This window comes from Loa loa (assembly GCF_000183805.2).
Source record: "Loa loa unplaced genomic scaffold supercont3.64, whole genome shotgun sequence".
NCBI classification, from domain to species: Eukaryota; Metazoa; Nematoda; class Chromadorea; order Rhabditida; family Onchocercidae; genus Loa; species Loa loa.
The window spans coordinates 222342-250213 of record NW_018108244.1 but is presented as its reverse complement, the minus strand read 5'-3'; the positions used below and the strand labels follow the sequence as shown (position 1 = coordinate 250213).

Here is a 27872-nt window from a genome sequence, read left to right as displayed (position 1 = left end):
AGACATAAAGGGAGAATTAAATATAAACTGCGTGAAAAAAAATGGATGGACGATTCATTTAAATTCCGAAAAAGTAGATCTAGAAACTGAAAAAAATTTCCTGTGACGTCATTTTCGTGAAAATGTTTTACATGTAATACTCATGGCGATACCTTAACACGTTTCACAATCAACCGCTCAGATGTAACATTTCGTTTGAGTTTCAGAAGTTAAGGTTTTTTTTAGAAGTTTTGTCGTCTTCTTGGCTTGTTGGATGGTTTAACTTTGCAAACTCTGTTGGTGATCAGAGGCTATTTGCATTATGTTCGCATGAAATTTGGAATTTCACTGAATGGAGGACGGTCAATCCCCTCAACTAATAGCTTCCAGAAGGATTCTGTCCAATTTAATTAAACAGGTGAAATTAATTCTGGAAATGCTGAAACGTAATTTTCAAAGGATTTGCAGCATGCGGTTAATTTGCAAAGCCTTGAATAATAGGTATAAAACAAAATTATTAACTCGAAAGATACTGCTTTTGTCAAGGTACCCTTCCGTGCTCTTTGGATCTCTGCCCATCTTTTGGAATACAGATTATTACTATTCAACGATCTTTCGTTTACAGCTATGTTTAATGCAATATGGCATGAAGTATAGACATTCAAAATTTTTATTTGATATCGCTTCCCAAAGCTGTCTAATTTAGTACCTTTTTAATGTTTCACGATGAAGCTCAGTTTTATTGCTTTCAGTTCGATTTCAATGGACGAGTACTGAATGAAGGTAAACTCAAAGAATTAAAACAGATTCTAAAGAGTAATCCGGATATCATTGAACCTATATTTACCGATTTTTTGAAATATTTCCGACAAAATGATTGTGAATATCGTTTGGCTGTTTTACAACTTTGTGCTGAACTCTTCCAACGTTCTCATGTTTTCCGTATTCAGTTGACCAGTCATATGCAGGTTTGTATCGGCGAAATTAAAATTAAGAAGTAGTTGCGAAATTATCAAGAATAACCTGCAATTATTTTTCTCATTTTTCGGGTAAAGGAGATATTGAAACTTTTTTTCTCAAATCACACGTTATTATTAAATAGAGTGGTTTTGTTTTGTTTTGGCTGCAATACGTCATTTCCCTGTGATAGGCCAGTTTTTAACAGATTTTAATAGTTTTCAGCTTTTCAGGAAATTTTGTTGTATACAGCGGAAACAGATCCTCTTCATTATCCCCTGCCACCTCCCAAAGAAGCTGCTAAAATCCTCAAATTAGAGATTTTGAAACTTGTCAAACTTTGGCATGAGAAATATGCGGAAGCCTATCCGAAATTGGATTTTGCTGTCAATTTCTTACGCTCTTCAAAATCTTTGGATTTTGAACACGCCAGTGCAGAGCTTCAGGTTATTTTCTTTTGTACTATTCTGCGAGTAATGGTTTAAACATCTATTTCAACACATTATGATAAACATAACATTGCGTTACAAAAAAACTTTCCTTACTACAAAAAAAATGGAATTCTTATTGCCTATTTAATCATATATTTACTTTTTTTATTCAAATTTGTCGAAGTAACTGTTATGATTTCAAATCCTTCTGATTTTTTGTAAATTTAAATTGTTTATAACAGATGGTTTTCAGATTGAAAGGCAACGCGCTGAAGAAGTAAATCGAAAAAAAGATGAACAGAGTAAACAGCTGGTCGCAAAAGTTGAAAAGGAATTTAAAGAACGACAAGAGGAAATTTTACGTTGTATCAATGAGACACGGCATGCACTCGAGCTCCTGGTGCCACGATTTGATGTTGATGAAGGTGCAAATGGTGAGAGACACCTCGGATGTGAGAATGAGGTTACATTTGGTTTTATCTAAAATTATTTTGAATTTAATTGTTGGAATTATTATATGTTATTTCTTCCATTTGCTTATATCGTACCAACAGCATTGTGGATTTCCGTTAATGAATGATGTAACGTTAGACTTTCATGCTAAATTCTTTATTATGTGTTTGCTTCCTTCCATGTAAATCTACGATTTTCAGATGACCCATGGATACAGTGTACTTGAACCAGTAGCTGTAACTGTTCCATTGAATGCACCAGTTGTAAATGTAAATGGAGAAAATGAAATAATCATAAATGCTTTGATAGATTGTATCAGAATGTTACAATTTTGTAAAAAAATCATTTGCCGCTGGCTTGTCAAGCTTGGGAAATATGGTGGGAACAATGGGCAGAGATTGTGCAAGGAAATCGTCGATTTAAAAAACAGGATTACAGTTGAATTAGAGAAGTCTGCATTTATTTTTTCTTAAATTCTAATGGGATTGCTTTTCCATGAATTCTTTTTCGGAATTGAAAATTTAATGGAACTTTTGCTTTTGAACTTTTTTATGAAGATAAAGCTTTAGATTTAATAAAATTTTAGGTGTGAAGAATTGCATCTACAAAATAGGCAAAAATCAGATGAGGAAGACTGCGAAACAGACGATCTTGAAGAAGTGCCAGAAAAAGAAGGTAATTTGTTCTCAATTTTACGTGATAAGCTCCAAAAATTTTACGATTTTGATTAATAGTAGAATAGTTTTCAGGTTTGGAGCTGTATTGCAAACCACCAGAAGAGTTGCCAGAATATATTTTACGAAAAACAATGGAAAACGTGGGCGATGATTTGGTTGGCCCCAGCAAAATTCATGGAATGCAGGATCTACTAAATTCATCTCTGGGTAAAATTATGATGCCTTTACTCTTATGATTTCATGGGAAAATCCAGTTGTGATTTTTCAGGTCGTAAAAAGAATGAAAGTCATGAAAATGAAGTACCGGTCTTGCTGTATGGACTTGATTTGAAATACTGGGGTGAAAATGACGTCAAACCTGCTGAAGTGCCGCGAAATAATGCCGACTGTCATCGATTCTGGCGTCCTTCAGATGAAAGGTTGATAAAATAATGACGTTTTATATTTTGCTTATGTTGATCACTTCTAGTCCTATACAATTCTATTTTAAAATTTACTCCAGCTGTTCAACGAATTTGGATATCGCAGAAGCATATCGCGCACGAGTTATGACGTTTGTTGGTCAGCAACTAAAGAGTAGTCGACAATGTCGTGCTCCGCTCAATGATGGGACGTTATGTCCTCGCATGGACCTAAAACGTTGTCCACTACACGGAAAAATCATTGATCGCGATGAGATGGGATTTCCGGTGGACGAAATCATTCAGTATGTGATTAAGAAAATAAAATCTGAAGTGAAAGAAACAAGCAGACAAGTTTGAGTTGAGAGAAGTCACACATTCCAGAAAGCAAATGCAACAAGTTTCCTTGTTCATTAATCGAAACTTAAAGTATTTTTACCAAATTTTCAGGATATCTTGTAATGCAGAACGTAGTGCAAAGGAAGAAGAAGAATATATCAGAGATGTCGAAGCTGCCACTGGTGCTAATTTGAGGGGAAAGATAAAACGAGGAAAGAGGAAACGAGAAGATATCCATAGAGATGCACCTGTTGCCGTAAGAAACAGACTTAGTGTAAGAAATTACTAGTTTTGCATTTTCCTCTCGCAGGTTTTAGGAACATTTTATAAATCAAAGCCAAGGCATTGTTTTCGGGGGAATTTTCGATGTTACCTTTTGACGTGTTTAGAGATTACGAATAGATTGAATTAGGTAATCTGATGGTTGATAACGTATATCTATGGTCATATTTTGGAAGGCCGAATAGGCACAACGACGTAACCATCGCTAAAAATAATCGGAGTTATTACTGAATTAAGAAATCTTCTTCTTTAATTTATAAAGGCTTAGAATTTATGTCATAAATTTTAGCCAAAAGATTCCTTTACGGTCTTATATCCATTTCTCAAATCTAAGGTTCAGTTAACTTAAATCCAAATAAATTATGGATAGAAGAATAAATTCTTAATTCCTTCTTTTTTCCTTTCTTTTTTCTGTAATACCTAATGTACTTTTTTTCTAGGCTAAATTATTCAAGCGAAACACAATAAAACGTGTTTACGAAACATTAGAATTTATTCGAAAAGCAAGAGCAGCAAAGAATTTCGAGCACCAGTTCAATTATGCGTTAACTAGAATTTGATCAGCATTAGAAAATTTGCAGATCCATCCATGCTTTCAAGAATTTGCAGAAATTTCTCGCTGATTTGATTTGATTGCAGTTATTAATTTTGCTGATAAGTTTTGTTAGAGATATGGACAAATGTTCTACATACTGCATATTGGAAAATAGTACAAGTTATGTTTCTAATTTCATAACATTTTTCATGATCATGGTAATGCTTATGAGATGAATATCAATTTATATATGCAGATTAAAGTGATCCTGTAGACCAGTTATTAAACATTATTGAATTATTGGACTAGACAGCCTCACAAAAGGTATGCCTGAAACTCTTATAAATCAGTTCCTTATTTTACTACTCTTTTCCGTACTGATCTTTTTCCATACTGCTCATCTTCCTGATGCTAACATGATTAAGAAAAGATGAGGTGAGAGTAGCAGTAATGATTCGTGTTTGTTATAAAATGTGAGACATAAATTTAACAAGGTTTCACAAGGTTATTTTGTGAACTTTTGCTTTGATAACATTGACCAGTTTCTTCTGCAATCATTTTTGCTGTTTCTTATGTATATTCCTCATATTGGTGCTTGATTATTTCTTTAATAATGAAAATTCCAAGTCTTGTCTTTTCGGTAAAGTTATAGATATTGATGAAGTGTCACAGATTATATTCAAATTTTTTTCTTTCTAATTTTTTGGAATTTATGCACTAAGAGGTCTGAGTTTCCATGTAGAATTCAATTCCTGCTTGTACTGCTACAGTGTGACAGTTCGAGGGCCATGATTGAAACATGATGTCAGTCCATATTGAGGTGAGGGATTTTTACCAACAGTGGGTTTGTCAGAGAAATCATTTGAGGGTTTAGTGATTGAATTTGAAAAATTCATTGTTGTGAACAACGTATTTGTTGGTGGGAATGTTTCCTACGTGCTGCTGATGATGTTTTATCAGGCTTCAATTAATTTCTTATATTGCTTATAGGCAAAATTTCCTGTTTCACTAAAACTTTTACTCAGATTCGCCGTATAAAACTATTTTCAAGTTCAGTAACTATGCCACTAGTCGACGTGCCTGACGCCAGGATTGATCCTGACGGTGTTTTCAAGTACATATTAATAAAGGTAGAGTTGTGACGTAAAACCCAGTTATTTTTGATTGTAGTAATCTTATTTATGTAAAGTTTTTGGCTTGAGTTCGAAGTAATTGAGGTTTAAAATTAATCTACTGGTAAAAGAAACAATGAGGAAAGATTCGTTTAATAGTTTGGTGAATTCTACTGTAACAGTCAGAATGCTGAGGTAATAACTATAATATGATCTGATCATATCATTACAGGTAACAGAAAAAGCTTCGAAGAAAGAGAAACTGATCGTACGTGGATACACTCGCTGTGCTTATCATGGAGATGTGTTGGACGAAACAGAAAAGGAACTTGGACCAGATTACGAACTGTTATGTTTGGGTGGGGGTAGAATCAAGCATGAGTCGAAAGATCACAGCATATTGGTATATGGGTATTCACAGGTTATCAAGTTTTATTGTAATTAAGCATCTAAATAGTAACTTATCTTAATGATGATTGTCCACTAGACACGACAACATTTCATTTACTTTAATCATTCTTGTGGATTGAATTTTAGAATGTACTAAATTGTTATCATCCCACAGAACAAAAACTTGGTGATGGAGTCATTGCTTTCATAACAGTTTTATCTTTTCATTATTTTTTTGGAATACAAATATTTCTGTAAAGTCAGGTCATTTATTGTAGGAAAGTATAATTTGAGGCGTGAGTAATGTTTTAAAATTTGATACTCTGCGGTGTGTCTTCAAAACATAGATATTCTTCAGATCGATGCGATAGAAAAGCTATTCAATTAAAACAAAAATTCTATCATTTCATTTAAATCAAATTCCATATATTATTTGATTTTTCGCGGTTATATTTTTATATATTTAGGGTTATGGCCCAGCAGACCACCAAAAAAGTGTCGATATCTTGAAAGAGAAATATCCAAATTATAAAATCACCTTCTCTAACGATGGATATTAATTCCGCTTCAATATTTTCCGCGACTGTTTCAAATATTGCCTGCTTCAGATGATTATTTGTCTCATCTTTCTCGTTCTCAAGCTTGATTGAAAGTAAAAGCTGAGTCGCAATTTCAACTTTAACTTGCATTTTAGCAAAATTAATAATTTGTCGTGAAATTGGTTTTATTTATCAATTCTTTATTTTTTATTATGCATTTGCTGTGCGCTTTATATGTTTTCTGTGAAATTCTGAAATTGCAAATGTAATTTCAACAAACTTATGTGATATAGTAAAAATGGAATGTTCATAAATTCGCGTTATTCCTTTTCCTCCTAACTTTTAGCAAGCTGAAGCATTCAGCCACATTCAGTTACTTGTGGTTCTTTTCATTACCTACCGTTTTCCTGTTTTCCTTTTTTTCTTATCGGAATCCGAACAGTACGATGTCTTGCGGAAGATTTTAATGAGCATAGAAGAAATTCTTGAAGACGTGTTCATGTTTCCGTAATTTCGAAAAGTTCCAGGAAGATATTAATAAATTCATCGTTTAATTGATTGTTCCGAACATTTTGCATTCAATGTCATTGGAAAATGTCGCAGATGTGAATATAGATCCGGAAGGTTTATTTAAATATGTAATGATCAAGGTAACTGTTAAAATAATCGTAACATTTATCGTGGTTTAACATAGCTAACACTGAATATATATCCATTCATGGGCTTCATATTACTTTTTCCGAAGTACCAGAATATTCATCCGCTAACTGACTTATCGTTGATTTGAATTCTTCTCAATGCTGATTTGACGTTTTTGAATTTGCCGTTCAGGCTATATTTTCAGGTTACTGCGAAATCATCAGGCGAAGAGAAAATGATCATTCGGGGTTACAAACATTGTAAATGGCATAAAAATATTTTTAAACAAACTGAAAAAGAAATTGGTATTTCCTTCTCATTGAAATGCGTTGGTGGTGGACGCATATTACATGAACCTCAAAAGAAAAACCTTTTTGTTTATGGTTATTCACAGGTTGGTTTCATTGGAATTCACAAAATAACTGCTTAAATAGCTCTTTAAGTCTTACGAATTCCTCGATGCAATAGAGAGGCTTGTTTTAAATAGTGACAAAATGTAGCAGATTGCATGAAAAAGTAAAATTTCAATCATCTAAGATCTTGTTCAGGTTACTGCCATTTCAATGTAATGTGATATTATCGTCAAGAGACTTTTCACACTTCATAACTATAATTTCTAGACTTGTGATCTGGCATAATCATAAGCAAATGCGGGCAAAAGATTATTTTGCAATAGGTTGCCAAATTTTCTGAATTAGAATCATGACATTTTATAAAATCATAACAGTTATAAGCTACTGAAATTTGACGGCTGATTTTTATAGAGATATGGTCCAGCAAAACATGAACAAACAGTCAGTTTGTTACAGAAGAAATATCCGGAATATAAAATTACATATTCATACGATGGTTACTAACTTTGACTTGATCTCTTTTTTTTTACTATGTATTGTTTATCTTTTTGGCGAAGCAGATATTTATTCTCTGGAAGATTTCTTTTTTTCGAATAAATGCAAAGAGCATTTTTCCGGCCCTTTTACTAATATATAATTAATTTAAATTCCTTAAATTAAATTTGGCCAATAAAAATTTCCTGGATTGAATCCAGTTGATATAAAACTAAACAAAAGAGTCAAACTTCTTCATCTGTGACATATGTAAAGTATGGAAGATTGGATAAATTATAGCTTAAAGAACAATCATGTAATATTTTTGTTCAAATAATACTTTTGTTTTCATTCATTGATAGTCAATAAGAAGTATGAATTGAAGAAATATTTGTAATTTCTACATACATTCAATGTTATTATTACTTTCTTAAGTGACATTGGACAAAATCCTCAAAAGTTTCTGCTAATAGGATAGGCTTATATCCTTTCATCCTTCACTGTTTGATGAGGAATGATATATCTTAAATACTAGTCTTAGTTTATTCACAGTTGTATCTGCGAAGTTTTAAAAGAATACAACTGTGAAAAATTCTCATCCTTATGCAAAGAATAAAACAAAACGGCATAATTCTAGAATACTGATTTAATCTTATCACTTAATGCCATGTTTTTATTTGTTTCTAGTTTGATCAGGGTTCTCAAATCAAGTATATTTGTATGATAGTTGAAACGGTACATTTTCTTGGTATTTTTACCTGCTTAAGCGTTTCCCTGGAAATCTCGAATCAGGAAGACATTCTATACCTTCTTGCTTAATTCCTTACGACAGTCTTTTGTTAAAAATAAATAAAAAAATTAACGAAATTATTGATTGCTCCTGCATCTCTTCTTTCTACAGTCAGTGAAACCAGCAAACATTGCTTAATTCCAATGATGATAACGCTAAGCGACAAGGTCAAAAGGTGAAATGATACTAGTTTTGCATAATTCGTGAATTCATTACTTAATTCCGAAATTGAAATCTTGAGCAAACAGAATTGCCAAACTTCTGGGCCAGAGATTTTCGTTGGAAAACCGTTAGATTCGATAGTTTCTTTCTGGTTCGTTGTAAAAATTCATGTTTTTCAAGGTAATCCTATAAACTCTTCAATAAAGTATAGGAGCAACATTGTGCACTTTATTTTTTAAAATCATTTTAATGAAAAAATACAAATACGCACTTGGCGGTAGCAATTAATAGTACGTTTAGTAATCCAAATTTGAATTTTTATATTGATGATGGTGAAGTGGAGTATTGTACTAATGCGGGAATATCAGTTTTTTCATATGTGATCCCAATATTGCTGTCATTCTTTGAACTCGTTGTTCTGCTGATAATCCACGTTCCATGTGAATAGCTTGCAATTTGTGCTGTATGTCGACAGGTAATTTTTGGAGTGATGATGATAATGGTAGTTTCTGGCGGATTGAATCCGGCAAAGCATCCATTATTTCATCAATCCTTTTCATTTTCTGCTAAAATAATGCTAGAGATTTGAAGGAACTCGAAAGACTGAACTATAACACTGTGATGATAACGAGCTGAATCAGTCAAAATAACAAAAAAACTTACTGCCTTATCGAGGTTGATATCCTGATAAACTGTAACAAGCTGATCCCATGCTTCTTTTGGAAGTATATCTTTGAATTCCAGTGAAGGTGTCTAGAAATTATTTTTTATTTAAGCATTAACCATTTGACGATTTATTTGCACACTTTGCTAATGTTTTAAGCAGAAGGAGAGGCCATTTACAGTTACTTACTGGCCGTCGTTACCTTAACATTTATCTGTTACTTTCCTTTATCTAAAAAAGAATGATTTTTTTTTTAAATATTTGAATTCTACTGCTGTTGTTGTTCTCTGATTCTGTGAAGATAAGACATTTATTTACCTTATGGTTTTGGATTCTATAACTTTCTCTCTATCTTATCAGTAAATACCCCTGGAACAGCTAATCTTTTTCTCTGAATAAATAACTGACATGTTCGATCTTGATAAGGGATATTCAAAACATAGGCCAGGGATTGGAGGATTGAAGGCACACTTATTTTCCGTTTGGCTTTTTTTTTCGGCTTCTCAAAACCGTTTCAATACAGGTGATCTTCCCAATAGCACCATCACCGGCATTTCCCAATGGTGGAAGCAATCATTACGGCAAGATAGTAGTATTCTTTGATTAGTTTCATTGTTATTACTGTCATTGTTGCTGTCATTATTATTGTCATCATGTTATCAACTACTATTCGTTATTACTATTGCGATTAATTATCTTTGTTTACTGTATCACCACCCTTGTCATATCATTATTTGTCTTTATTACTGTACACTAAGCCAGTATTGTCCATTTTCTTTTAGTTTCGGTATTTGCCATGATCAAATTCAGTTGAACTTAGAAAGGATCTTCGTGTTCAAATTGCTATATGATAAGTTGAAAAATACCGGTGGCAAATCCGGCATCGCTTGCTGTAGTATTCGCTTTTGTTCTTCTGGAAGTGATTCAATGATAACTGTCATCTGGAGCCATTTTTCTTGCACTGTTAGGTTTTTTGCTGTCCGTACAACTTTGATCATTTCCTGGACATCCTGTGGAAGCGAACGGAATACTGGTGGAAGAGGGAGCCGTTGAAGAACATCTACCGGTAAGGAATTTATAATTTCATCAATTTCAGCTATCTTTTGCTGCAACCGATATCATGTGATTTGACAAGCAAATAAATACATGTGAAAAAGAAAACACAACTTTCTTCCAAATTTTATCTACTCTTTTTGATTTAGTTTCTGTATCTCGTATTCCTAATTTCTGCTCTCTCTCTCTCTCTTTATAAATAATTTTAAGATGAATTTGCGAAATCAAGAATACGAAACTATGAAGATCAATAAAGAATATGAATAAACATATCCTTATGTTATTATCAGTATTGATATATGCAGATTGCTCTAACCGGTATTGTCAATGATTGATTCTGATGAATCGCAGTGAGCTGAGAGAAAGTTGCAGGCGGAAGAATGCCTTTCAATTCAAACGGAGGTTCCTAAATGCTTAGCGATTAATATCAGGAATCAGATAGTTCATTCAGAAAACCGTACCTTAGTTACAGTATTTCATGTGATATGTGTTCACGACTGACTCATTCATCAATTCATTTTATATACGAAGGCAAACATTTAAAAATTGTTCAGAAAACTTAATATTTCTTCAAGTGCTGTATTGCTTCAAATACTTCAAGTCTGGCTTTTCAACTTTTTTGGGATCTTCCGAATCTTATCTGGTCATATCTGACATCCCACGAATGCCTAAAGCTCCTTCACGATTTATCAAACAATTTTCGGTGATTTTATCTATTCCAAATTCTATGCTTCCCTCGAATTTAAAAGATTTTAGAAATTATTGCTCGAAATCAAACTCTCGGTCTATTGTCGAAAGAATTGAATATAATATTTAACGAAGGTCTACATATATCACTAGGCCGATCCCACAGAAATCTGGGAATGTGATGTTTTTCGAACTAAATGGCGGTTTTTTATTGAACTATTTTTCCAATTAGGAAAAAATCAAGGATCAAAAATGAAATATTACACCAAATTGATTAAATGATTTACGAAAAATGGAAACAAAGCATACTGGAGGAAATGAAGGTGGTGCCCTGCGCTCATCAGAACTCCATGGTACACTGGATTTTGATGCAACCAACAGTACCGTTGATAGCACTAGCAGAAAAGTGGATATTGTTGGATGGAACATCTTGAGAACAGGAGTTGCTTTCATTTTTAGGCCCCTTTTATAGATACTTTTTTCTTGGTATTATGTAAGCACTTTGAATTCACACTAACGATTCCCTCATCCTTCTAGTCAGCCAATGGAGTAAATGCAAGTTTTGATTAATTCTAAAAAAGTTTGATCTCAACTTTTCCTTCAGCCCTTTTCATTTTTGACCCTCTTCCATCCCCTACCCACTACTTCTTGTGATTGACCTGAATGGGAAAGAACCAGTTTTTACGCGGTTATGTTCATTCTATACTCATACTTACCTTCCACTCAAATGTCTTACAAAAGCTGCTCAACAGCAAGAGCAACCTTTCAACCAATTTAATTTCTATAAATTTTTCAGTGACTAAGAATAAATAAACAAGTCTATGTTTGTTCTCTTTTCTTAATTGCACGAGCTGCTCCCATTTTTTCGGCTGAAAAGCAACTGAACTTGCTGTTGGAACCTTTACATCACTTATACAGTTCGTCGAATGACACTGTGCCCTGTCGGTATATTACCGAAGAATATCATCATTAAGTTAATTTCCAACCAGTATCCAAAAATTGTCTCTCTCTATACTACCATTCATTGACTTTGAATTTGCTGATTTGCTGTCAATACTGAAATATATCAGGTTCCAACTTAACCAAACTGCTGTGACTTTAATTTGAATTGTACATTCTGTGTTTGGAATTTAAATATTTTTCAATGGAAAATTGTTTACTTTCAACTAAGGAATCTTTCAAAAAAAAAACCAATATTTGCCATTTCTCAAGGTTTTCTTATCGATATTCAAAAAGTAAATAAAAAAATTGTTTACCTATATACATAACTCTGAAATACGACTAGTATTTAATTAAATCAAAATGTATAGCGTTAGTCATGCTATCCTGACTGTCTTTTCTTTCATAGTTTTTAGAATTTTTATGAATAAGGAGATAAAAGACATATCAAATAAAAATGGCAAAGCGACTGATTGTGGGAAACACGAGGTTGGTAATTTATTTTAATAAATGCGAAAATTCTATACTTGGGAGCGATCAGTCGTTTTCCTGATTTTCCCTAAATAAATAAATTGGAATTTAATTGCTTTTCTTTCAGTTTTCCAATTTTTCAGCCATTAAAATTACACAGATACTAGGTGATGGTTGCAACTGACTCATGTGACATCACTTCTAAAAAAAATTTGCTGGGCTTTAAATTTCGCTTTAACTTTAAATTTCGTTTTAACAAAAACAGGTATATTTATTTCACCACATTTAAATCTGAAACCATACAGTTCAGCAGAGTACGTATGGTCATCATCCAGATGATCAAGCATTGTTTGATGCCGTTCATAACAACCAAAAATAAATAAATACAAGTAAATGACTGAAACAATCTGGTAAGGATATAAAATACTTTCCAAACAATGCGACTTTCACTTCAAGTTTCTGAATCTCTAAAGAATGAAATTAAAATTTTTTCTTTGAAAATCCAACAAATTCTGCAATCATAAGGTGTCCTGCATAAAGATTTAACAAATTTTAGGCATAATCAAATTAAGAAGTAAATGAATTAAGCAAATAAAAGTTAAAATTTTTTAAAACGAAATAAAAAAGATACTGAAGTTTCACAAAATTATTAAAACCATAATCCAGGCACTTCTCTTGAGGACACAGATCATATAGTAATGATAAAGGACTAGATAAAATGTTATGCAAAAAGGTCATAATTTAGTTCAAAATTACAATTGATGCTGTATCTCATGCCCCACATTATTCATATATTTTCCGAAAAACAGCTTTTAACTTTTACGCCTAATAATAATTAATCACTCCCAGCCGAGAAGTTTCCTCGTTTTTGGGTCATCCAGACTAAGCAACTCTGTTTTCCGAGCTTCCAGAATCTCATCCGGTATGTACCTTATATCCTCATCCGCTTGTTCCTGTTTCTTGATTGTTATCGCAATACCAATAGGTGCATGAGCCTACAGAAAAAAAAATATAGATGAAGATACTGAAAAAATAAGTCCTGAAATAAATGAAATTTTAGAAGAGACTAAGATTATCATAGAATATGTTATCACAATGGAAGCAAAATATGGCAGAACTTGAGCATAGAATTATGGCGAATTGATTAATAAGTAATCTTGACCATCAGTTTTTTTCAGAAATTCTTGTACTGCAATGTACAAGCTTTCGGAATTTAAATAGACTAATTTTTAAGTGAAAGAATTTTTAAGTTTTGATTTTTAAGATTAATTTTCAAGTCTTTTCTGTAATGATGTTTCCAGAAAAAAATCAGCTACCCATATTTTTACTTCCTACACTGATAGAAATTATCATGTTACATTTTCCACACGCCGAAAACATATTCTTCGTAGTTCTGTTAAATATAATTACAATAGGCCTTCAAAACTACATACACAAAGCAAACTAAATCCCACAGTATAATTACACATCTTTTGAAATGATATATCATTTCACAATACTTTAAAGAATGCCTTTTACAATAATTTGTGACTCATCAAGTTCTAGGAAGGAAATGACAATATTCCACTTATTCAAAATGACAAGTAAGACAAAGATAAAATTTTTTGTCTTCACTCAGAATTATTTTTCTTTACTCAGACAAATAAGTAACACGGTAGTACGATGTGTAGTGCCCAGAATCCCTTCAGAATGATGGATCATTCCGGGCAGCCCAGACGTTCTATGCTAGTAAAAACTTGACAGTGAAAGTAGCTGCAGTTTTTCTTGTTTAAAGATAAAAGAAGCTATAGAAAAAATGAACCTGTATAAGATGAAGATACAGTGAGAGACGAACACATGGTACCTCGCTTAATCTCAGAAACCGATGATACGTTGATAGTACTATCTCTTTTTCTTGTTTCCCTTTGTCGGGTTTCTCTGGCATCAGGATAACTTTCGTAGGAGGAATCGCGTAGCTGCAAAACATTGGAAGTTATGCTGAACTGAGCTTAATTTAAATTTTAGAAAAGTAGAAATCAATGTATGAGTTTAAAGAAAGATACAGAAATAAGAAAGATTAAAAATTCACGAAAACTAAAATGCAGAGTTTCAATTTTTATCCATTTGCTCAGACTAATAACAAATTAAGCAGAAAAAAGATCGAAATAACTAATTAAGGGAATAAGGTGATAGGCTCCCATTAAGAGCTCTTGCTTAACTGTGTCACAGACAAGGAGAAGCTATATGCTAAATCGCCGAATAATCTTCGTACTTATCGCTCAAATTCTAGTAGAACTTACGATTCTATAACTGGAACCAACATGAAACCATACCTATCGATCACTTTGAATTCAAATTGGCGTGCCTTTTTGTGAGCGTAACTGTGAAACTTTTCAAGTGGTACAAAATCCATTGAATCTAACTGAAGATTGAGCGTCGGATATTCGGGATAAATTTTGGTATTCTTAATCATTGGTTCGTATAGTTGCCATGGATCAATTTTCTTCACCTTTGCCCTAAGAGACACTTCTCGGATATGTTGTACTGTCGTAGTTCTAATCCATTGAGGTTTAAGCAGTTTCATGGATGAATCTGCAACATACTAGCAAACCATGCAAATTTACGGGAATACATTTGCAAAAGAGCAGCTTGGTGAGAGAATGGTTTGATGACTGTACCGATGGGTCTTGTTAGGGTAATCATTACGACCTTCGCGGTCCCTCAATCGATGCCAAAGCAAAGCTATGTGACAGAAAAATTGGTCAGCAGCAGTTCACATTCTGTGAACGTGTTCTAAATTACATTAGGTAGGGTGAAGAAAGTTAACAGCACTTGGGTGCACAGGAACTTTCATCTCGCTGAAATACTATCCCACAATATCTGAAAGAGTGAACTAATTCGAAATGGAGAACTGAATGCAATAATATGAAAACAGAACCAAAATTACAAACATGTCACATCAGTCCAATATATATTCCCCATTCGATCCCATTTCTCCAAACATGAATGTGCTATGTTAGACATGTTAGATGTATCGGGAAGGCTTCTAACTCCTGACCTTTAATCCCAGCTTATCCAATCCAATTAACCATTTGTTGTAACTAACGCAATTCCTACTTACTCGTAACTCGACTTTTTAGCCAATTCATCCATCCTTGGGTTACCACATTTCATCGTTTAGCTATATACATTTCCCTCCAAATACAGCGCTATTCGGGGAATATAAATCTGAGGAAGTTTTTAGCGCAAAAACCAATAATTCCTCACGATTAAAACCAATGATTTTTCAGAATTTCAAAAGTTAAACACCCGATTGCCGTGTTAACGTTCTCTTCCAAGAGAGGCAGAGGATGTTTCAGAAAAGCGAGACAACGTATATCAGAGAAAACGCCGAAAGCATATAACATTTGGAGCTCAAACCACTGGATGTGGTCTGCAACGAAGCCTAAAGTATGTACCATGATAAATTCCGGTGGGTTTTGCTCTTGAACAACTGTTCTTGAGATCCCTCGCTTGGTAGATTTATCTGCCTTGCGAGTTGATTTTTTTGGACCGCGTCCCCGGGGTTAACCGGGAGCGCATTACTGTGAGTAGTAATTAGTAGATTCTGCGTCGCGAGATCCCCCGGTTATTTCTCTTTATTATTCGCAACAAATTTATTTGCCTGTACGGATGATTACGAGTAGGAACGGCGCTTTATTGACTTGCGCTGTATTGGGTGTGTTTGCAACATTAACCAACCCTAAATTTCTAGGAATTTCGCATCAAAGGTCTCATTTGGAACCGGAAATATCAGGTTTCAAACGTCTAAAGATATAATTTATTTTTTGAAAAAGTACAAATACATAATATCAAATGAAGCAATGAGAATATGAAATGGAAATTTGTTTTGATACCTGATCCAATTCAAATACTGAAGAAAGGGAATTTCCATATTTGACAAAAACGATAAAGTGATCATGATATGTTTTTAGCCACCTACTTTTTCGGCTCCCAATTCACTATCAAATAGGGAGATATTCATTTCAATCTCAGATAATTTTGGAAATTCAAAACCCAACTCGGTTATAAAATATTAAGCACCCGATAAACTCAACACGATATATCACTGTATAAATTATATTAACATCGATTCAGTACCAGAATGACTGACGGAATGATGGTGAACTAACAGGCTGTGGGTACAATCCAGCACCTTTTGTAAGGTATGGTGACGTCCTGAAGTTCGAACTCGGCTGTTGCGGATATTGTTGCTGTCGTAGAATTACTGACAGTTTGTCGGCTTTGATTTTTCTGCAAGATAAGAAAGACAAACCTGACCTTCTAGCAACACTGTAGATAAATTGATAACCAAAAGTGGTTTAACTGATGATATCGTTTAAAAAAGTGAGGAGTGTCAGAATTCCTTCATAAGAGGTTACAGAGATTTCCATAATGCTCACTTTGAGGATCCAAATTGCTTTAGACAATTGTAGAGGATAAAAAATTGTACAAGTGAACCTCATATGAGCAAGAGTCTTCTTTTCAATGAATTCTTTCAAGAACTGGTCAACTTCTATCTCACCGCTCAAATATCGATTGGCGATCGCCTGAAATAAAGATCCTAAAACAGTAGCAAGACCATCAGTGACGACTGCATTCCAGACATGAATGCGCACCCATCAGTCTCCAAAGCCAGAAATGCAGTAGAGTTGTCATACTACTACCTTTGATGCATTCATTTTTTTCGCTTATCAAGGTTCAGAAAAAAATTTTCCTACTAATCTGTTTTAATAAATCGAAATCATTTATGTTCTACCAGTAAGAAAAGTCTTGAATCTCTCATGTATTTTGTTATCTTCAAAATAGCATTTTGCAAATATAAGTCTCGGAAAAACTTCGAAAACCATAATGCAAATTTTCTGTCGGATTACTGAAATTAAAGCTACGGTCCAAACAAAATTTCCACAATATCCAACAAACGGGGTGACGAAATCTTGTAAAATTAAAGCAATGAAGAGGATATAATAACAATGGACAGTGTAAAATAAAAACGTCTCAGTACCTACACAATGGACACTGCCAAAGGCTAGCCATACCTCCATGATAGCCAGGACGGAGCTTACAAAACTCCTCCCTAATCCTTATATATATATGAAAAAATCCCGACAGTTTTTTTTTTCTTTATAACCGAACAGACGATAGATCCTCTTCGCTTATTCTCCACGACTGAACCACAAACGACGACATTTTCGCACATCCGTCACCACTGGACAACAAACTACGATATTCTTCTATTCGCTAAATACATTTCCCGTAACATATTCCCAACTCAACGCCCTATCAACTAACCGACAGTCAAATTACTGTCCAGTGCAACGACAAGGAGTTTGTTAGTTGATCATATTATTTGCTTTTTGTATAACACATTCATCATTGCTTACCAACTCATCGTGTAATATACATATTTCTACATTGCTTACCAACTCATGGTGTTATATACATATTTATACCCTTTTTCTTGTTGTTAACTAGTAATATTGTGCAAGAACAATATTACATTTCGAATAAATCTATATCGTCGAGAAACGAATTCAACAGAGAAATAAATTTCCAACAGTAAGTTTAAATATAAAAGTTATAAGCTGTAAACTAAAACATTTTGAAATTGAAGGCTTTTTCAAATCCATTGCCTTTACACACTACAAAAAATTACAAGGAGTGCTTTTGGGCATAGAAAATTAACTGGTTCCGAATAAATTAAATAAATTGAACGACTTGTCAATAAAAAGTGTATAATATAGTTAAAAAAAAAAAAGAAATAGGCGTTTTGTGTGACGGATATCTTCCGTTCAGTGTCATCACTAAATATGAATGAAATGCGACTAAACATTCAAAAAAGGACTCAGTACTGATGATTCTAGCAGCAGTGAGATTGATGAGATTGATATGAGATTGGTCTCATAGCCTGCACAAATGATTGATCTGCCATTTGTGACTCAGTTATTTAATTTTTACTTAGATCAATTAATTCACCTCGCTTTCGTCATCAGCAGATTGTGCAGCGGCTTGCAGCAATGCGGTCGATGTGTCCAGCGATCTTTCTTCCGACAACGAATCTGAAAATGAAATCAAAATTTTGCGGTGTTTCTAAGACTCTCCTCTCTAAAAAGCACTGTATGTATCAAGATATGTAAAAAAGAAAAAAAAATTCAACATGTAGTACAGTTCAAAAATGTAGTACTGCGACATGAAGCTCATTAGTTCAGCCTATGGCATTTTTATCCAGTGATAAACAAAAGATTGAAAATGCTGAAAACTTACTCAATTTTTCTTTAAGTTCCATAACTTCGTCTTTAACTTTGACAGCTTCTTCATAAGTGGTTCGTAACCGCCTTTTGGCTTCTTCAATCTTCGGTTCTTGTGATAAATTCCATTCGGCGAGAGATTTATTCTGCACAAGGCCCATTTCACGTTCGGTAGGCAAAGTTCGAACCTCAAAAGTTGAAGAACGTGAATTACAACGCTATACAACACCAGTTCCAATAAAAATTTCAAGAACGAAGAAAAATACTCTACAAGGGAATGTAAATTACATTCTCACAAAGCAAAATAAAAACAGCTCGCAGTGTCATTTGATGCATCACAACCTTGGGGGGACAGCTTCACGTTTAACGAGTGCCACACTAACTGCAGCAAAAAAGTTGGCATGATCAATTTGCTTTGAATCCTGATAGAAAAAAGAGAGGAAAATTTTCCAAATAATGAAAATATTCAAATAATGAAAGACAAACCTGTGATATGTTGTCGATGATATCATCAATTTTCTTTTCAGCATCATTATTCAGCAGTTCTCCGATCTGATCATAATTCATATTTCTAATCGAAGTCATTGCAGCCGAGACACAGATATCTAGGAGAGATTCATAAGAAACGTCGACCATTACGTTCCACCTGAAACTTGTTACGAAGCATCAACCAACTGATCTGTTTAACTTTTAACAAAAAACAAAGACAAAGTGCTCATGCCTAACTAATTGCAGCGAGTGATGAAATTGATAAAACTTTGTTCAGAATTTAAAAATTTTAGTAACCAAAATTTAATAGTCCGTTAGAAAATAACACGGAGCAGCAATTAAATATGGTGTCGAGGAGACATCCCAACTCTTGATGATATTGTGAGCTAGTCCTCCCCAGCCTTTTCAGATATTCTCCGGCTTTGGAAACTGCACACTATGTCCATCATACTAAGTATGTACACAGATTAATCATCTAAAAAGTTATACAGCACGGCCAATTACAAAAATCCTGGAAACACGAAGCATGAGACACACTTGTTTCATTATAAGCCATATATAAAAACGCAAACTGCATCATAGTCGTGCAACGGAACCTGGTTCAAATTGAAGAACAGTTTGTCAAAATATGAACGAACTGAATAATATATCTTTGTCAGAGAGAGAAAGAAAAAGTAAATATATTTTGAAGAGAAGATGTTCAAGTGAGAGTAAGGAAAGAGACGAAGTATAATCTTTTGGCGAGTGGTTTCTAGCTATTCGTGTTAAAACCTGGCTTTGACTGGGCACTCCATGCAATATTCTGTCCCAAACCATTTGTGGTCAAGGTAAGTGGAAATTGCTTTGTTGATATGGATTTTCGATTTCTTATTTTCTTGATTTCACTTTTTAGGTCTACTTTAAAATTATATCTTTTCCTTTTTTTTACAGATGCGGAATCTGAAAATTCGATCGGCTGTGGTACATGATACATTGTTGTCAAGTGGAAGAAATGAAATCCAGCAGAATGAAGCATTCTCAGTGTTCCCCTCATCCTGCGGTAACTTTCCAAATATGACTATGAAAAATTGACGAATAAACGAACCCTACTTGCATCTAATTATAAGTGTTTGAATTGAGACGGAGTAAACTGGTATGTATGCTGCGGAAAATTCTATACATTTCATCAAGATCCATTTTTAAAAAACAGTCGTAATTTCAGAAATTGAAGCAGTATGTATTAGTATTGAAGACAGGATTTTCTGCGCCTGCTGTGCTGGAATATATGAATTGTCATCCGAAGTGTTTGTAAGTTTGTTATATCTATTCCAGTTCTTTTAGTTATCGATTTTTCTATTCCGCGACCAGAAAAGGGTGATAAAAATAAATTGAGTTGTTCACAATTTCAGTATACCAAGTAAATAAAGATGTGCGAACTGGCAGTAGATGACTTATTTATTTCAAATATCTGTAGGTACAAAAAAAAAGATCATTTCATCACTGCAGCATATTGACACGAGGAATGAAGTGAGACTTCCTACCAAACAGTAGTCAAGATATAGCTTATAGAATCGGAATATTCGGTATGCTACAAAGTTATAAACTTATTTCTTTGGTTCAATACTTTGTGATATGTACAGTATCCAGTAGAAGATGAAGCAGTGAACAAAGTGCTAAAAGAAGGGTTTGCATTAGTTAGGGTATATTGAAATGAAATTACATTTCCACCATTTTGCAGAAGTTGGTCAAATGGACCGGACTGCGTAACGGTGCCAAAATCATTTCATTTGATCACCTAAGTGACGAATATCTCTTATGCACTGTGTTATCGTCAGGTGTAGTAATGATTGTGGATTACGAGAACGGAACTGTTGGTTACTTTGCCAATTTCTTTGCTTATTACGTTTGTCTAAGGAAAAAGTACTTTTACTAGCATCTTGGGTTTTCTGCTTTTAATTCCTGAATTGTAACAGACTTGAACAAAAGTAACAAAAGACTTTGAACAAATGTCGACACCTCATGTTTGCATTTTTTGTCGGATAACAACGAGATGTATCGTTTTAAGTCAAAGATTATCTGTTTATGACTGATACTTGGAAAAGCGATCGTCATTTTAGGTTGAGCGATATGAAATAGTACCAACTGAAGTCTCCTCCGCAAAATGGGCTCCCGATTTTCATGTTCTGCTGCTTGCATCATCGGAAACGCTTTACTTCGTTACACGTCAGTTTGAAATTTTGAATGAACAACCGCTGAATTCATCAAGATCTGGCCGAGGTAGTATTTTATTTTTTCTGGAAATTTCAATACAATTTACATTTATTGTAAATCAACTAGCGCTTGTAAAAATTTTGCAAATTTCAAATTGAAGCGGAAGTTTGGGTGATATCTATACATATGTTCCATGCATACATATCATTATATGAGAGAAGGACTTACTAGTAATGAGACTGTTGCTATTACTAATAAGTACCTATATAATATGATGATTGCAAGTCGCACGCAGTGGTTACTTGTAGAAGAATTGATGACAGTTGGCTGGGGTTCTAAAGAAACACAATTCCAAGGTATCGCAGGAAAGAAGCAACCCAGGAAGGTATGGTTTCTATTAAGGAAACAAAATTTTTGTTGAGTTTTTGACTTTAGACCTTTTCACCATCAAATTCCAAAGTTTATTATTTCCAATTACTTCGTATATTCAAGGAAAGCTTTCAGATTGATGATGAGCAACCTACCACTGTGAGCGAATTTGATCAACGTAGGATATTGCTGGCATGGAACGGTGATGCTAACTATGTAGTCGTTAGTTATGTGGATAACGAAACCAACGTCCGGCGATTTTGTGTTTTCGATCATGAAGGCGAACTTATTAGTTATCTACAACAAGTTAGTAATGTTGAAGAAACGCTGGCTTACAGGTGCAAACTACTTATCATTTTCAATATTGGGTTGATATTTCTTTGCATCTTATTCTATTCATCTTATTCTATTCTGCTATAAATTTTTAATGTTAGACAAATTTTCAATGTTTTTTGATGATTTATTATTCCTTTAGTTTTAGTCTCTGTACGTGCTATTATTGCTATTGTCAGTACCAGTGAATGAAAAAGTTGGGAGTAATGACGGGTTGTTTGATGTATAAAATTAGTGATAGGGTGAATTAAGTAGTATGAAAGTTTATAGTTCTTGTTTATCCCTGGTAATCCTAACTTGCTGTTTTGTTTGATAGGTGTTAATAGTGAAAGGTATTAGTGCTGTATTTTTATACATTGTTTTTAATTTCTGTAAATTGCAAAGCAATTTCGTTTCAGGCCCACGGGAAACCTTATTGCAACAAGTCGGTGTGACGGTGATAAACGTGAAATAATTTTTTATGAACGTAACGGACAAAAACGATCGAAATTCGAATACAGACATCAAGGAACTGCGATTGATTGGATGGGTTGGAATACAGATGGGAATATTTTTTGTGTGCGGTCCAAGGACCTAACGGGTATTGTTCAAGAAGGTATAGTACTGCTATGAAAAAATTGGGGTCTTCAGTTTTGTTTATGAATCCTATATTTTTTGGCTAAGACTTTTATTTCAGTAAATTTTTGGTGCGTCAGTAATTATGATTGGATGCTCAAGTATCGCATATTGGTTAGTAGTGGATTTTTATTGACATGTTGGCATGAAAGTAATCCCAATCAGTTCTGCTATATTACGCAGAATGGTCGTGCCACTTTTATTGATTTCGATTTCATTTACAATTTTTGCGATGATTTTGTTTTATCGATAGCAGGATGTAAGTTATTTCAGAGTTTGTTATTCAAAAATAATATTTTTGAAGTGACAGGTTCAAGAAGAAAGTGATGTAATGAGGGGTTCACTTATTGATCCGTAGTTCTGGCTTTTACTCGTGCAAATTCAAGTCACTATTCATTGTATCAAGTTGATCTGATATATGGTGTCAGAACATACCCCTATTTAGCCTCCATGGATAGGTAGTGGAATGGAGATAATGCATAAAACGCATATTGAAAATGCACGCTTATTTTATCGACAATTGCATTATAGAATGTTAGAATGTAGAATGTCATCATAGAATGTTTTGCATCATAGAGTATTCTTACCAGCCTTTTTCTTATTATATGGATTAATTTCCAGGTAATGTACGTGTAACCGATCTAAAAGCAGCACCAATTCCACCACCAATGTGCCACTATGAACTCACTTTTCCAAACACTGTTTGTGAAGTTGCACAGTATAATGGTAGTGCAGCTTTTCTACTTGCGGATCATTCACTTCTTGCATGTACGACCATGTTTCCAATTTTTGAAGTAACTGGAAGTAACTGATATCCAATTTTAAGTTACTATTATCATAATATCAGACTAAATCTAACATACTTTAATCTGTAGACAAAAAGTTTGCTTGGATTTAACTTCCATATATAATTCATAAAACGGTTTTGTAGTATTTGATTTTGTATTAGCAAAGCGCATTTTTTCAACAGTTTACCAAAGCAAACCTTGATCAGCCGGAAATATACATTGAAAGGTTGTTTCTGTTTGAAAAAGTTCAGGATTAGTTCTCATAGTTTGGTATTTAGCTTTAGGAGTTATTTGCAGATAAGTTGCGAGAAAGAAAGTTTGAAGAATATGCTGCATATGATACTACCGATTTACCAAAGGATTGCATATGTTATAATATTTGTTTAAATGATTCTAACCGACTTTCTGCCATTATTGCCTCTTCACGTTACAGTTTATACAGCTTAAGTTTAAAAATACCAATCGTAAAAAAGGTAATTGTTTTACGAGTAATATGCATAGCTGATATTCCAAGTCGAAATTGAGAAGTATGTTCCGAAATAATAGAATGGATTAACATCTTTGCTTGAAATGTGTTTTTATATCAGAGAGACTGACTGACCGATCGCAAAGTTTTATAAATAATTCAGAAGTATGTCGACTCTGTAAATATCAGTGATGCATCTCACTTCTGCTTTGATATAGCTGTATTTTGTTCTTTCAGTAAATGTTTGTATTCTACTGAGAAGCCATTCGTGTGGCATAGTCATTTCACCGATGGTTTTGTATTGCAAGGAATTGATGGACAGTGGTTTTCAATAAAGGAAGATCAAGATCAAAATTATCGTCCAGAAACCGGAAAACTTTTCGGCACAGGATCAGCACTGCACTATTGTCGTTACTCACTGAATAAAGTATATTACTTTAAAATATTTCTGAAATATTGGCGTATATTTTCCCTTTTTCAAATCTTTCATTTCATGATTCTTTGAACCTTTGATCTTTTGCAGCCCTCATTTTCAAGTAATTTACAATTTGTAAATCGAAAGCACTGCACTGCTACCGATCTATGATATACCTTTAACAATTATCGTGCAATTTTGCTGTCATTGTTTAAATTTGGTTGAAAAATACCAACTAATTTATACACAGAAGGAAAATGCTCAATTTTAAGGATAGCATTTTTGGTATCAGCAAAACAAATGATTTGATTATGAATGGCAGATCGATTTTAAAATATGTTGGGTCATATACAGTGGATGAAAATTATCTGTTGACTGTAACGTTTGTTTCACATTCGAGCTCGTCAAAGTTACAAATTACTGAACTAAAAGATATTTCAACAACTAGAGAAATAAGCTGTAAAACTAGTCGAGCTGTTGAAAGAGGTGCAATGTTGATTGGACATGAAGCAAATGGTACTCGAGTTTGGTTGCAAATGCCTCGGGGTCAGAAATCACTTCATTTCATTCTTATAACTATAGGAAAAAATATTTTTAGAAAATATTTTTTCAACAGTCTTATATATGTTTGTTTTTCCACATTCTTTCGAAAATCCAAGATTTCTCGGTCAAGTTACCCTTACTCGAAACACTTTTTTTTTTATTACGAGCATTTCAAGGTAATTTGGAAACGATACATCTAAGGGAATTGCTGTTGAACAAATTGAAGGAATTATTAAACGATTTGCATTTCAAAGATGCGGCTATCATCATGAAGAAGCATCGAATTGACATGAATCTCTTTTACGATCATAATCCAGAGGTAACTATTATGAAGAAGCATGAACGAATTATAAGTTGAAATATCTTATTGAAACCCGAAACCCTTCGTTAAGGAATACCATTCGAAATAAGCTCATGTTTGAAGGGCGTGCTGGACTTACGAGATTGGAAGTATTGAAGGGTTTGTTTGTTCGCATCACGGTAAAATTTGGAAATGCTTAATAGAAGTTTTGACTTCTCGATCTATTATATTCAGTGAATTTCTGTGATATTCGAGATTTTTACTTAATATACTTTCCTAATTTCAGTTTTTCATGAAGAACATCGGTCAATTTGTTGAAGACATAGGTTCAGCTGAATTATTGAACTTGTTCGTGGCAAGTTTGAATAATAATAATGTCACAATGGGTATTTATTCGGAAAATTATAGCAATAGCAACCACACAAGGCTTGATAAAGGAGCAGTAAAAAGTGACGAAACAAAGGTTGAGTTATTAAATTCTTCCTTTGAAGATATTTAAAAGATAAGGTAATATATTATTCTGTTGCTTTAAAATATGAGGAATGTGTTATTCTGTTGCTTTTACATAGTTGAAAGAAAACGTTGAGTTTGATATCATCGCAGCGATTATCTTGCTAGCTTATTTCACTTATACTGAACAGTGATGCGGACTCAATTAAATGTCACGACAAATAATTCAAACACAGAATATAGATCAATGGGAATGAAAAATTTTGCTTACATTAATATTCACTTCTCCCATTTTTAAGGTTCAAAATGTTTGCACCGCCATTCGAGAATATATTTTGAGTCTCGATGATATTCTTATTACTGATTTCTACACCACTGTCATATCAACATATTTGAAAGAACAGCCTCCGCAGGTTTCGAAAGCTCTCTCAGCATTGCGAAAACAATCTTTAAAATGTAAAAAACAAAATAATTTTAATACGTTGGAGGAAATTCCTGTTACGATAACTTCAGAAGTGGTTTAAAAAAACTGGTTATTGTGGATTCAATTAACTGAAAGATATGACCAAAACGAAGCTTAATTTCTTAGGAATGCTGTGTGGTCCATTTTCTTCTGTCTGCTTCAACAGAAAATCAGAAGTTGCCTCTCTTTATTGTTTTGTTATTTCATTTCAAATCTTTTCGATATTTTATGCAAGTTAGCGACTACAACTATTTAAATCCTTTTGTTTTATAGCTATAATATCTCATCCAAGATTAGGTTATTCAATTCTTCATAAATTCATTTCTTTTTTTCCAGTACCTAATGGAACGGAACTAGAAAAAAAGTGGATTGCTTATGTATCTTTACTCGCTCCCAATGAAAATTTGTTCAATGTAGCATTATCAACTTATGATTTAAGTTTAGCACTTGCTGTTGCAGAAAATTCTCAGATGGTAAAGTTTTATATCTAAATGTTGGCCACTATTATCAAGTAAATCCCACTGCTACATATATAATTACGTTGGTTTATTTATTTTTTAACTTGTTGCCATCATCTGTTGATACGCAGAATGCTTGTGCCGTCACTAGTTTTATCTTGCATACTAGTGTTTCATTCTGCATATTCATGGTATTTTTTTTTCAGGATCCAAAGGAATATTTACCACTACTAGCGAATTTTCAAGCTCAAGCTCCTCCTGCATATCAAAAATCTGAAATCGACATACATTTGGGAATGTTTCAGCGAGCTATTTGGAATCTGTCAGAATTGGATAATCATTGGAATAAAGCAGTAGAAATTATTCAAGGGAAGAATTTATACACGGAAGCTCTGGCAGTGTATCGTGGAAAAAAAAACTATCCGGCATGTATTCTTAGAATTTTTTTGTCAGGATGGTTAATTAACTGAAAAAGAAACTAATCGTAAGTCACAAAGACAATCGGATAGTTTACTGAAGGATCGTAGCTGACGCATTCTGGAATATTTTGCTGTCATCTGTCCTTTATTTATTTAGAACTGGAATGAATTCTGATATGATCTGAGCTACCATGTTAGATTTATAATTTTGGTTGTTTCATTGTGTTGTTTATCTTTTAAATGGAGTTGACAGCTGTTTCATGAAATGAAATCATATTAATTAACTCATTTAAGAGTAAGAATTAACTGGTAATTTAGAAAGCATGCGAGTTATGCGCAAGTCATTTGATGAATAAGCGATGCTTTGAAGAAGCCGCATTGTTGTTTAAACGTGCAAATAATACAGCCATGGCACTGCAGTGCTATCAGAGTGCTGAAAACTGGAAAGGGGTTATTGATTGTGGACAAATCATGGATATGGAGAGGAAAGTATTAAACGATTTACTCCAAAAGATGGTTCCACATTTTGAAAGCAAAGGGAAATTTACGGATGTCGCTGAAATATTATCATTCATTGATAAAAAGGTATGGCAAAACGATTCAATTGGCAATATTGCATAATGGTTCATTGTTGCTATGAATTGTAGTTTGATAAAGATTGATATAATTCGCGATTTTTGATATGTGAACAGCAATAGAAGTATAAAAGAAAATTTGTATTAGTATGAAAGGGAGGTCTCAAAGAATAGCAAGTTTTCTTTTTAGTCTAACAAGATGCAGATAGTGGAATATTACTGTAAGGCGGACGCTTGGGATTTTGCCATGAATCATGCTTTCAGGGATGAAGGTAATTTTTTATATTCCAAGGCTTATATATATATGTGGTAGGATGCTTGATATTGGCATTGTTATTTTTTGCAGAACTGACAAAAACTGTTGCTAAAGCAGCTTCCGTTCGTTATGAACAGATTTTACAAGGT

General features: G+C 33.7%; 7 protein-coding genes across 7 annotated transcripts in view; 4 read left to right on the top strand and 3 right to left on the bottom strand.

Moving 5' to 3' along the window:
* Positions 1 to 695: 695 nt before the first annotated feature.
* LOAG_00660 (hypothetical protein) lies at positions 696 to 4399 on the top strand (the record flags this gene model as incomplete). Its single annotated transcript, XM_020445507.1, has 10 exons — positions 696 to 947; positions 1170 to 1382; positions 1621 to 1830; positions 2021 to 2271; positions 2407 to 2495; positions 2570 to 2704; positions 2766 to 2916; positions 3000 to 3203; positions 3349 to 3511; positions 3960 to 4399. 10 exons carry the CDS (start codon positions 696 to 698, stop codon positions 4077 to 4079), a joined length of 1788 nt encoding a protein of 595 aa, XP_020304042.1. The 3' UTR covers positions 4080 to 4399.
* Positions 4400 to 5115: 716 nt separating this feature from the next.
* LOAG_00659 (hypothetical protein) lies at positions 5116 to 6116 on the top strand (the record flags this gene model as incomplete). The annotated part of the gene is made up of 3 exons (XM_003136199.1): positions 5116 to 5184; positions 5399 to 5587; positions 6024 to 6116. 3 exons carry the CDS (start codon positions 5116 to 5118, stop codon positions 6114 to 6116), a joined length of 351 nt encoding a protein of 116 aa, XP_003136247.1.
* A 733-nt stretch (positions 6117 to 6849) lies between these two features.
* On the top strand, positions 6850 to 7665 carry LOAG_00658 (hypothetical protein). Its single transcript, XM_003136198.2, has 2 exons — positions 6850 to 7128; positions 7499 to 7665. Exons 1-2 carry the CDS (start codon positions 6970 to 6972, stop codon positions 7589 to 7591), a joined length of 252 nt encoding a protein of 83 aa, XP_003136246.2. The 5' UTR covers positions 6850 to 6969; the 3' UTR covers positions 7592 to 7665.
* Positions 7666 to 8863: 1198 nt separating this feature from the next.
* LOAG_00657 (hypothetical protein) lies at positions 8864 to 11370 on the bottom strand (the record flags this gene model as incomplete). Its single annotated transcript, XM_003136197.1, has 5 exons — positions 8864 to 9079; positions 9177 to 9266; positions 10044 to 10283; positions 10547 to 10636; positions 11227 to 11370. 5 exons carry the CDS (start codon positions 11368 to 11370, stop codon positions 8864 to 8866), a joined length of 780 nt encoding a protein of 259 aa, XP_003136245.1.
* A 1622-nt stretch (positions 11371 to 12992) lies between these two features.
* LOAG_00656 (hypothetical protein) lies at positions 12993 to 15578 on the bottom strand. Its single transcript, XM_020445506.1, has 4 exons — positions 15428 to 15578; positions 14640 to 14898; positions 14129 to 14282; positions 12993 to 13322 (listed from the first exon to the last, which is right to left on the bottom strand). Exons 1-4 carry the CDS (start codon positions 15453 to 15455, stop codon positions 13167 to 13169), a joined length of 597 nt encoding a protein of 198 aa, XP_020304041.1. The 5' UTR covers positions 15456 to 15578; the 3' UTR covers positions 12993 to 13166.
* A 765-nt stretch (positions 15579 to 16343) lies between these two features.
* On the bottom strand, positions 16344 to 19249 carry LOAG_00655 (hypothetical protein). Its single transcript, XM_003136195.2, has 5 exons — positions 19080 to 19249; positions 18610 to 18781; positions 18322 to 18404; positions 16807 to 16895; positions 16344 to 16599 (listed from the first exon to the last, which is right to left on the bottom strand). The coding sequence occupies exons 1-5, from the start codon at positions 19227 to 19229 to the stop codon at positions 16440 to 16442; spliced, it is 654 nt and encodes a 217-aa protein (XP_003136243.1). The 5' UTR covers positions 19230 to 19249; the 3' UTR covers positions 16344 to 16439.
* Positions 19250 to 20012: 763 nt separating this feature from the next.
* Positions 20013 to 27872, top strand: part of LOAG_17352 (hypothetical protein) — a gene marked incomplete at its 5' end in the record, with an annotated part of 10752 nt that continues 2892 nt past the window's right edge. The window contains 18 exons of the mRNA XM_020450010.1: positions 20013 to 20121; positions 20284 to 20369; positions 20800 to 20931; positions 21179 to 21338; positions 21581 to 21657; positions 21777 to 21979; positions 22373 to 22569; positions 22651 to 22848; positions 23211 to 23393; positions 23675 to 23850; positions 24007 to 24270; positions 24531 to 24804; positions 24978 to 25120; positions 25389 to 25565; positions 25852 to 26008; positions 26352 to 26488; positions 26680 to 26898; positions 27211 to 27477. Of these exons, the coding sequence (XP_020306383.1) occupies positions 20013 to 20121; positions 20284 to 20369; positions 20800 to 20931; positions 21179 to 21338; positions 21581 to 21657; positions 21777 to 21979; positions 22373 to 22569; positions 22651 to 22848; positions 23211 to 23393; positions 23675 to 23850; positions 24007 to 24270; positions 24531 to 24804; positions 24978 to 25120; positions 25389 to 25565; positions 25852 to 26008; positions 26352 to 26488; positions 26680 to 26898; positions 27211 to 27477 (3159 nt within the window). The remainder of the gene's footprint in view (positions 20122 to 20283; positions 20370 to 20799; positions 20932 to 21178; positions 21339 to 21580; positions 21658 to 21776; positions 21980 to 22372; positions 22570 to 22650; positions 22849 to 23210; positions 23394 to 23674; positions 23851 to 24006; positions 24271 to 24530; positions 24805 to 24977; positions 25121 to 25388; positions 25566 to 25851; positions 26009 to 26351; positions 26489 to 26679; positions 26899 to 27210; positions 27478 to 27872) is intronic.